Here is a 10,757-nt window from a genome sequence, read left to right as displayed (position 1 = left end):
TGCTTGAGGTCTCCCAGAGTTATTCTTTAGCAGTTTTCAGAGTGCCAGATATGGCTGTTTTCCGCCAGAACCTGTTCTCTCTGAGAGATATGCGAAACATACCAGAGGAGGTTCCAGACCTGTTTAAATGTAATAATATAGGTAGCAATCTTATGATATAAAACATACCTTCGTAAAGTTTTCTTTTTTTTACAGCTAGACTTTGGACTCCTTGAGGATATTACATTTTGTACTTCTGAATATCCTCTCACCATATTCAGCATAAAATAACATTCTTAATGATTATCCTCGGCAGGACAGGTAGGCTCTTTGGATTTATTTTTCTTCCTCCCTTTAAAATAGGGAAGTGAAGTCCCATAGAGGACTCCAAATAAAAGTGTGTTTTCAGAAAAATCCAGGTAGGCTGGGGCCAGTGTGTAAATGTGCCCCTGGCAGGAGGATTCCTGACTTTGAAGTAGGCTTCAGCACTTAGTTGATTGCTTCCTGATATTACAGCTATTTGAGGCTGGAGAAGTCAGTGGAGCCTCTAGCCAGAGTGCTTGGTGGTGTCTCTGCCATCTGAAGATAGATCCCTGAAGTTGTCTTTTTAAAATAATAATAATAATAATAATAATAATACATTAATTAATTAATTAAATTCTTGGCTGTGTGGGATCTTAGTTGTGGCATGCGGGATCTTTGTTGCGGTGCGTGGGCTTCTCTCTAGCTGCGGTGTGCGCGTTTTCTCTCTCTAGTTGTGGCGTGCGGGCTCAGTAGTTGTGGTGCGTGGGCTTAGTTGCCTCGCGGCCCATGGGATGCTAGTTCCCCGACCAGGGATGGAACCCACCTCCCGTGCATTGGAAGGCAGATTCTTTACCACTGGACCACCAGGGAAGTCCCTGAAGTTGTGGTCTTGCACTTAGAAAATGGGGATTGACAAGTTTCCTTTGAAAATAGCTTTTGAGGAATATCCCATAATTTGAGACACACTAGTGTTTTTTTCCACTTTTATTTTTGTGTGTCCTGGGCTTAATATCTTGAAGTGCCACCATTTTTATTTGGCTTCTAATGGAAGTTGCTGAAGAGAAAATGATTCAAGAACTAATTGTATGGGTTATCAGAATAATGGAATCATGACATTTCACTGCTGGAAAGGACCCAGGGCAGCCCCTGGAGAGGCGGTGAGACAGGTAGGGCAGTGGAGCAGCCCTCAGACCAGAGCTGCTTCCCTCACTCCACTTGGGCTTTCTTCACCTTTTCTTACTGTCTTTATCGCCTTCCCTTGTCCTTCTATAATTAAGCCTCGTCTTTTGACTTTTGCGTGCATAGAATTACGACCCACTGAGATTCCTTAGACTGTAGTATGTTGTGTAAATGCAGATTTAATTTTTTCCACATCATGTTTATTTATCACAAATGTTTGTGTTTTGCAGGTGTGAGAGGATTGCTGTTTTACTGCAATCATGGTGCAAAAATACCAGTCACCAGTGAGGGTGTATAAACACCCCTTTGAATTAATTATGGCTGTAAGTACTTTTCAGTTTACTCTTCAGCTTCTTATTTTTTTAGGTATTCAAATTTGGTGACCTGTTGCTCCACTTTTACTTGTTCTGTTTTTATGCTTTTGAACTTTATCGAGTTTGTGAAATGTTTTTAAACTATAAGTCTCTGAAAATCAAAATCAGCATGTTTATTTTAAAATAATTCACCTCAGGGTAATGTATGAATTTCAGTTGAAATTCCATTTGAAAACACAGAAGTGGGATTGTGACTAAATAATTCTTCCTCTGGATTTTGCTCTTTTTTTGTTTGTTAAAGTAGAAAAGGGATGTGGAGAGTGGTTTTTTCCCCTCTGCTGCTCATTTAGATTATGGATGAATTCACCATATGGAACTGACACTATAGGATGGAGTTTAATTTACCAGATTCTAAGGACTCTGATGAATGAATTTCCTCCGCTAATATCAAATTCATGAGTCATATTAGAATTCTACAAATGGGGTAACTAAAGTCTTAATTTTCTTTGTTACTGCCTAAAGAGTTTGGTTCAAAATAAGCATTTCACTAGAGGCCAAAAAATCCCCCCAAAACCCAAAACAAACTTTTTGCCAATCCCTTTTAGATTAGTATAAGGTATTCTTTCCTTTCCCTTCTCTTTTGTGTTATTGTTAAGGTGTAATATAAGTGGATGTACAGGAATATGCCTCTGTCGTGAAGTATGCCCTGATGAAAGTGTCAGTCTGAACCGCGATGAGAAACCAGAGCCTTCCAGCCCGATGAGAGCCCCTCTGGGCTCCTCCTGGTCTCGCATAGTTAGCCCCTACTCTGACTATGACGTGGAAATGAATTTCTCTGTGTCTGTTCCGTGTATAAATAGAAACTCAGGTGTTTTTGCATATGGCTTCTTCCTGCTCAGCATTGTTTGTGAGATTTATCCAGATCAATTTAGTTTTGGAAAACAAAACAAAACTCAAGTCTTCTCAAGGGAACAATTTAGGTTTAGGGCGTCTGTTTTTTAAATTGATGTATAATTTATAGACAGTGAAATGGTCACAGGTTTATAGTTTGATCAGTTTTGACTAAAGAGTGACACGCAGGCTTCCCTGGTGGCGCAGTGGTTGAGAGTCCGCCCGCTGATGCAGGGGACACGGGTTCGTGCACCGGTCCGGGAAGATCCCACATGCCGCGGAGCGGCTGGGCCCGTGAGCCATGGCCGCTGAGCCTGCGCGTCTGGAGCCTGTGCTCCACAACGGGAGAGCCCACAACAGTGAGAGGCCCGCGTACCGCAAAAAAAAAAAAAAAAAAAAAAAAAAGAGTGACACGCATCTCTGACAAGATGCAGAACCTTTCCATCCATTACCTCAGAAAGTTCCCTTGTGCCCCTTCTCTGTCAGGTGTGAGGTTTGGGTTTTTTGTTGTTGTTGGGGGGGTACTTTTTAGTTCTGTATGTTCCTTCAATACTAGGACTGTTCAGTATTTTATGTCTAGGGCTTATCAGAAAGGCTTGCTTCCTGTTTGCATGTTCTGGGTGCTGGTTTGGCATTTGGTCACAAGCAGCAGAGGCCCACTCCGGCCTGAGAGGGGGTATTGTCGGTGGAACACATGCTGTGTGCGATGAGATCGCGCAGAAATCCAGGAATGCGAGCCGGCAGGGCTGAGCTCCAAGAGCCCCGCATCAGCGGGTGGTTCCCGGCAGCAGTTGTCCCCGGAACTGCCCCCGCCACCTCCTGCCCCCGCCCCGGGCTCTGCCTCCTCCATCTGCCTCTCCCCCCACCACCAACAGGCTGCTTTGCTCTCTCCTGCCTTTCCCTCCTCTGCGGCTTCAACTCCTGTGCTTTTTCAGCTGGTCATAACCCCTCTGGCTCCATTTTGCCTTTGTGGCATTTCTTGTTGCCTTCTTTCAGTTTCTAAGTGACCGGTTCTTGTCACATTTCCTAGTTCAGATTCTAGAGAGATTAGATCTGGTCCTTCCCCCTGGGCCCAGGAAGTCAGTTGCTGGCCGGCCTGTGGATTCCTTGTGGGGCTTGGTCACCTATCCCTTTTCGGTTGGCAGGGGCTGGTGGCGCTGGGGGATTGGTGTGGGGCCGTGGAGGGCAGTGAGCCCGGGAGGTGCCCGGGGGTGGAGCGGGCAGGCATGAGACTGGTGTCTTATGTTTTCCAGAACGCTAAGGACAATTTTAAAATCTTGATGCAACCCTGATCATTTGAGGCAAGGACTAATCTCTTATGCAGACACTAGCTTTAATAAAGAGGTATTTTGATTGTCTAATGTTCAGCTTCCTTATTTTCCTTTCTTTACAGTTTTCAAAATGGTACAGTTTGCCTTGCCACTTTTATGCATGGTTTTACAGAAGAAATTGAAATTGAAATTCTCAGCCACCCCTCAATCTTTAAAATTAACTGATTTTTCACTTGCTTTTGTTTTAAGCAGTAGTAAATTTTTTTTGAGTTGTTAGAAATTATTTTTTATTCTGAAAATGAAATATGTTACCTTTTTCCTTCCAGAATTAGGTACAGACTTGAATGTTCGTTAAGCCTGTAGTGATTTTTGTGGTGTCACTTGCCGCTTTTCTGATTGTAATTGCACAACATAAAACCCTCAGTATTTTCCTTGCTCTGTTTTTTCTCTTGTTGATGAAAAACAGTGGTATAAAAGAGTTACTTTAAAAATGTTCTTTTCATTTCATTCAGGATGAGCAAAGAGGTATATAGTTAATGCAAGAACGGAGCTATAGCTTCAACAGAAATATTTTTGAGAACCTCAAAAAGTGATTGTGCTTCAGTAATCACAGCATGTGACAGTGACGGAAGTGTTCGTCAGGTGATCAGCTTGTGGTATTGACAGGTGGATCCAGGTCCTAATTTACAGGGTCCTGTGATGACTGCTGGAGGAGATGCTGTTCTGTTCACTTAAGGCCTTTGTTTTAACCAAGAGTTTTGTTGTAATTTAGGATTGCCAGGATATGCTGAGGTAGGAAGTGCCTGTGTCAGTAGGTATACAGTGGGTATCAAGTATGTTAATTGATTTTGATTGATTTAATGACAACTGATGATTTGTTTTGGGGTCAATATACTGGTGAATTAAGAAGTCGTGTAAATGTTAATGGTAAAGAAACAGAACTGAAGTGAAGGTGTTTCAGGAGGCATTTGTGGCAACTGAGGGACATTCTGTTGTTAGATGTGAGCCCAGAAACAATTGTTGGCGCTTCAGTGAGTCGGGAAGTCCCCCAGCTCAGCCCCCTTTGAGGGTGAGGTGTCTGAGCCTCAGAGAAGTTAAAGCTTGCACAGTTAGCTGAGGTAGAGAGTTTGGTGTTCTTTTTATCATAATGTGTATCCTGGAATGTGTTATGAGGGTTCTTGTCCTTGGAGATGTCTGTGACCTTTCCAAGCTCAACCAGAAACATTTCCTGGGGCTGCTCTGCCTGACTTGTGGGAGGAGAACTTAATCAGTGAACAACATTCCAATGGATTGTGCCTTCAGGGATCTGTGGTCTCACCCGGGGGTAGTGAGGTGCCCTCAGAGAAGGGACTTAAGGTGGGAGGCATGGTTCCGAGATGCTTGGGTTTGAGTGTTTCATTTTGAAATTCCTGAGGTAAAATACAAATGTTAAAACTTTCAGCTTTCTCCCTCCTGGTGTTCACGGCCCCTTCATAAAGGATACAGAGGGAGGACGAAGGCGAGAGAGTCCATGGAACAGAGTAAAGTGCAGAGGCAGGGGGTCGGGGCACGGGCCGAGGCCGCTGTGGTCATGGTGGTGGGGGAGGCAAGGACCTGTCTCTGATCCTTTTCTCGCCTGGGGACAGCTGCCATTGGGACTAGTTGTAGCGCGTGACAGGAGAGGCCCCACTGCTCTCTGTGCTGTGCCACGAGTCGCTGCCTTGTCCAGCCCCGTTTCTAGTGGGCTTCCTGTCGTCCGACGGACTTGGTCACGTCGCTCTCTCCTCTCCGCACCTGCACACCCTCCCTGTTCTCTGCATCCTGTCATCGTGCTCCCAGACCCCCTTGGCCATCTGTATCCCTAGCAGATGTATCTTTTAGATTGTGCCCTCAAGTCACATCTCTGTCCCTTTCTCTCCTGAGCACCGCCTTCGGTCCAGCCTTTGGAGGGCGTGACCAGAGCTGTTATTTTCTTACTTATACGTGCCTCCCTTTGGTCCGTACTGTGTTCTCCTGCCAGACGCTGTTTCCACTTGTGAGCCCTCTGTTGAGGTGACCTCTGTTATCAGTCATATCCGTTCTAAACTGCGTTGCTTTTTCTCCAGGGCCCTTCATGTCCTACCCTCTCTGTTTAAGCTTATTTCATAATTATGCAAACTTCCCAGCATGAATGTTTACCTCTATCCTGTGCTGTCCCTGTTTTGCCACTCGGTGTCTTTTCCTGCCCCCACCCTTTCTTTTGACACTTCCTTCCCCGCGTTGGATGCTCGCTCACCTTCCCCCGATGTCTAATCTTCCTCTGCTGGCCCACCCGCTTCCCTCGGAAGCCCTTCGTGCTTCTCTCCCTTTGCTCCGGCTCCTCCTTAATGGTGTAGTCAGTGGCAGGTGATTAGTCTCTTTTATGCTCTATTTTGTATGTTCCTCGAGGGCAGAGGCTTTGTTTTTTCCCTTGTTCCCTCCAGTTCCCTCCAGTACCAAGCACATAGCGGGCACTCACATATCTTTGATCAGCTGGTGTCTGTTCACTTGAGCTTTTCGTGTGAGGATATGGGAAGTGGGTTTGGTGGCTGAAGCTCGGATCTGTGGCCTGTCTTCAGACAAGGGATTTATGTTTTCTCCGTGGAAAAGAAGTAACATGCTCTGATCCTTCAGTTAACCAATGCCTCCCTTAGAAGCAAAGCCCTTTTGTAATGAAGTTGGCTTTTTTTTTTTAACATCTTCATAAATTATGCAAAACCCATTTGACAAATTTCGTAGTAGTTTAAGTGATGCCCTTTTACAGGTTGAGTAACCAAAAAGCCCTCTTTGCAAGCGTGTGGTTCCTGATTGAATGGCCCCCAGAACAACATTTGCTTCTGCTCTTTTCATTCTCTTGTTTGTTTTGTTCTCTGTTTTTTTCCGTTCATTTTCTCTTTCCTCAGATACCTCATGTCTTCCCACCAAGACTAGAGGATGAAGGGAGGAGAAAGAGATTTGCTGTGATACTAGGTGCAGAGCTGGGCCCCGCCACGGACGTGCTCTGTAACCTAGTTACTAGGCCGGTCACTAGTGGAGACTGTTGTGAGGACGTGATAGAACTAAGCAGACCACAGACGTGACGGTGGGTGAGGCAGGGCCTGGAAGCATCCACAGCCTCCCCCATCCCTTTCTGACAGCCAGCCCCTGTCCCGCTCCCAAATACAAGGTGAAATGAATCAGCAGAGTCATATGCTGGCATATAAACTCTGAACGTGTGTCTCTTTTAGATTAAATAGACATTTGTATTTATATTTAAGCTTTATTTCATCCATTCACAGTTTATACATCAGGACAGCTGGGGAGATATGTGGGGGATCCCGGGGTAGGCTCGTGTATCGCAGCGCAGTCTGAGGGGAGCCTCACACCAAGGGCAATCAAGTTGGCTCTTTCTGGGGCGGGGGCGGGGGCGAGGTGCACAGAGATCCGAGCAGTAGAGCGCTTCCCAAGGAGGCCCCCCCATGCAGCCGTTTCCAGATTGTTCCTCTGTTGGTTGGGGTCCTGCCGGAGCCCATCTTGCTCTACCTTCTTGCTCCGAGGCTGGTGGCTGCCTCCTGAAGCCCCTGTGTGTTCACCCACCCCTTCCTCCTTGCCTGAAGATATTGGGAGCCCCAGTCCCCTTTCCTCTGATTTCATTTTCTTCCTCTGACCTGAGTCCCATGCATATTGGGTTTTTACCTTTATTTCAGTTATGAAATATTTTCATTCCATCTTTTGCTTTTCTTTTCGAAGCACATCCTCTTCCTCTCATCCTAGATTTTATCCCTGGGCCTTTTTGTAGTTTCCAAGTTTCTGATGGTTAGGTGTGATGTTGAAATACATCTTTTTCATTAATTGAGGTATTGTTAGATCTTCAGTGAGCCTAATATGCAATAGAATTTGTTTTTACTCGAAGGAATAAGCAGTCTGCATTTTGGGGTCGCTAACTTTAAAACCAGCTTTATTCAGTCTAGGAGTGAAGGGAAATGGTCCAGTTTCTCTAATGTTATATTAAGGATCCTGGGCAGTTTTTAGTGGGGGAGATTGTACTCTTTTCATTTATCAAGTTTTTGAACGCCATAGTGTAAATGCTATTGCATTTAATCAAAGCTGTGATTGTAGTCAGACTTGCTTAGCTTTGAAAATGAGCAATTATAGTGTACTTCCATTGTACACTATTTTGTACAGAACCAGGCATTTTCCTTTCTCTTAAACCCACTCTCCCAATACATTATGCACTCTGAATTACTTTTAATGTGCTAGGGTGAAGACAGTTATGGTTCAGTAGGAGATATTTCAAGAAGAAATAAAGCAGGATCTGATTCAGCTCCTTGCCTCTTTGATTTACCTGTTTTTGTCTAAAAAAACAAACAGGTAAACCCTGTATTATGGAAAATTTCAAGCATACAGAAGTAGAGAGAAAGGTACCCATGGCCCAGCTCCAAAAGCATCAACATTTTGCCAATTTGTTTCATCTGCTCTCCCCACTTTTTCCCCCGCTGGTGTATGTAAAGCCGATTTCAGGCATCTTGTTAATTCATCCCAAAACACTTCAGGACGCACCTCAAACTATAAGGACCTTTTTCTTTTTAAAAGGTAACCTCCATGTCATTATCCACCCGACAAGAGTACTGATAATTCCCCGATGTCATCCAATAGCAAGTCCATGTTCAGACTGTCTCAGCTGTCTAAAACAATGTCTTTTTCTTTTAAATTTAATTTATTTTTGACTGCGTTGGGTCTTTGTTGTTGTGTGTGGGCTTTCTCTAGCTGCGGTGAGCGGGGCTACTCTTTGTTGCTTTGCGCAGGCTTCTCATTGCTGTGGCTTTTCTTGTTACGGAGCACGGGCTCTAGGCGAGCGGGCTTCAGTAGTTGTGGCACGTGGGCTCAGTAGCTGTGGCTTGCAGGCTCTAGAGCGCAGGCTCAGTAGTGGTAGCACATGGGCTTAGTTGTTCTGCAGCATGTGGGATCTTCCCAGACCAGGGCTCGAACCCGTGTCCCTTGCATTGGCAGGCGGATTCTTAACCACTGTGCCACAAGGGAAGCCCCTTAAGCAATGTCTTTTTATAACTTGCTTGGATCGTGCTTCAAATAAACCTTTGCGTTTGGTTATTATGTTTCTTCAGCCTCCTCTGTTCCCTTACATCCTCCTTTTCCTTTGTTTCCTTTCCTGCCATGGCTTTGTTACAGAAACTGGGTCACTTGTCCTTTTCAATTACCTTAGCCTTTTGCTGATTTAATTGTTCATTACGGCACATAGGCACGGGGAGGACACACAGGCCTCAGATCAATCAGTTCATCTACTTTTTAGCAGCTCTGTTTAAACATTCGATGATAGAGATTAAAGTGAGTGGTTAAAACCGCCAGTCCTTTTTCGTCCCGGTGATTATCCTTTGTAATTTTGAGTTGCAAATAGGATGCAAAACATTTGTTTCCCAAATTAAACTGGGTCTTTCCATTTATAGTTACTTTGTAACCCACTTCACTGATCCTACTGTTTATAGTGAGCAATTGAAAGGAGTTAATTTATTGGCAGGTCTGATAAAGAGGGTTTCTATGTAGGGTCTGCTGTGAGCGCTTGGGGACTGCTGAGGTGCGGGGTGGGGGTGGGGGGGCAGTGGTGCTGGCCAGTCCTTTGTTTGTGCTTCTTTCATTAGAGCCCCGGATAGGGATGTCGGTCTAGTTGGGGAAGTGCCCACAGAGAAATTCACTGAAGAGAGGATTTGCCTTGGCAGGTGTGATAATTGATCCTTCTATCTTGATTTTTAACCCGTGCGAGAGTGAAACTGACAATTTTATGTACTTCTAGTGGAATAATTTTCCGTGTTGCAACAGAAAGCATGTATCGCATTACAGTTCTCTTGAAAGGTACAATTTGACATTAGGAGTACTGGCTTTGTTTTTGTTTTTTGTATGTACGTATGTAGGTTTATGTATTTATCACTCTGTAAGATAATTGCTATATATATAGTGATATGTACTGAATCCTTTTTCCATTCTGAAGTCCGCCACGAGTATTTCATAGATCTCTCCTACATGCTTTTGCACTGGAGTATCCCTAGTGCATTGTTCACATGCATAGTGCAGATCTGAGTGATTGACAAGTGTCCGGTTCTAAATGTCTCGCATGTTTTATTAGACGGCTGGTGGTAGCTCTCTTCCTCTCGGGTCTCTGGCCCTCCCTCTGGTCGCCCTTGCTTTTGTTACTCCACCCACCTCCTTGCCTTCTTGGGTACAGATGGACTCTTCCTCTAATGATAACTTGTTGTGCTATTTTGAGATGCCCTAGTTGAATATTTTGTGTTTTCTGGACATCACAGGTGTTTTAATTGGTAATTAATGCTATTTTAGGAATATCCAGCTCTCTCTCACCTGACATCTCTTCCTGGGCAGCCTCATTTAAACCCATGGCTTCAACTGTCACTTTATAAACCAAAGCTCTCAAAGCTTATCTTAAGCCTACACGCAGGAGCTTCCAGATTTCCAGCCAGCTCCCTGCCAGGACATCTCCACCTGGCCATTTCAAGGCAGATTTAGTACATCTGAAACAGAGTCCACATCTTCCTCCTGCCCCACAAAGAGCACACCAACAGAAAACACACACACACACACACACACACTAAAATTCCTCTAAAAACCTCTACTTTTCCTCCGAGCTGCTGCTTCTGATGAGTGCCACTGCCACGTGCCCAGCCCTCAGACCCGGAACCCAGACAGCCCTGACAGCCCCCCTCCCCGCTCAGCCCTGGTGACGGCTGGACCCTTGCCCGTTGAGGAGGTCTTCTGACCTGGGTCTGAATCTGCTCCTTTGGCCGTGTTGGCTCAGCCTCAGAGCACAGCTCGTCCCCTCGCGTCCAGGCCCTGCTGCGGGCTCTGCACCTCAGCCCCGTCTCCCCCACCTGCTCTTTCTTGGGGTTGCTGCCGTCGAGGCTTCCAGTTGTACATCTGACCGTGTCACTTGCTAGTTTAAAATTCTCAAGTGGCTGCACCTCACCTCCGAGACGAATTCAGACCCTTTAGCTCCATCCCGGAGCCCTTCGCCTTCTGCCTCTTAAGGTCTTCTCGTAGCCTCGTCTCCGCAGGCGAGACCCTCACGTGCTCCCTGCACGAGTTCTGTGGGGTCACT

At 45.4% G+C, this 10,757-nt stretch overlaps 1 protein-coding gene across 1 annotated transcript in view; it reads left to right on the top strand.

The window, feature by feature from the left end:
• Positions 1–1,442: 1,442 nt before the first annotated feature.
• SEC14L1 (SEC14 like lipid binding 1) overlaps positions 1,443–10,757 on the top strand; it is a gene marked incomplete at both ends in the record, with an annotated part of 47,684 nt that continues 38,369 nt past the window's right edge. The window contains one exon of the mRNA XM_079725428.1: positions 1,443–1,505. Coding sequence (XP_079581554.1) covers positions 1,443–1,505 — 63 coding nt within the window. The remainder of the gene's footprint in view (positions 1,506–10,757) is intronic.

Source organism: Hyperoodon ampullatus (assembly GCF_949752795.1).
Source record: "Hyperoodon ampullatus genome assembly, chromosome: 19".
Classification (NCBI taxonomy): domain Eukaryota; kingdom Metazoa; phylum Chordata; class Mammalia; order Artiodactyla; family Ziphiidae; genus Hyperoodon; species Hyperoodon ampullatus.
Note: the sequence above shows the minus strand (reverse complement) of the source record. Positions and strands in the feature narration are given on the sequence as shown.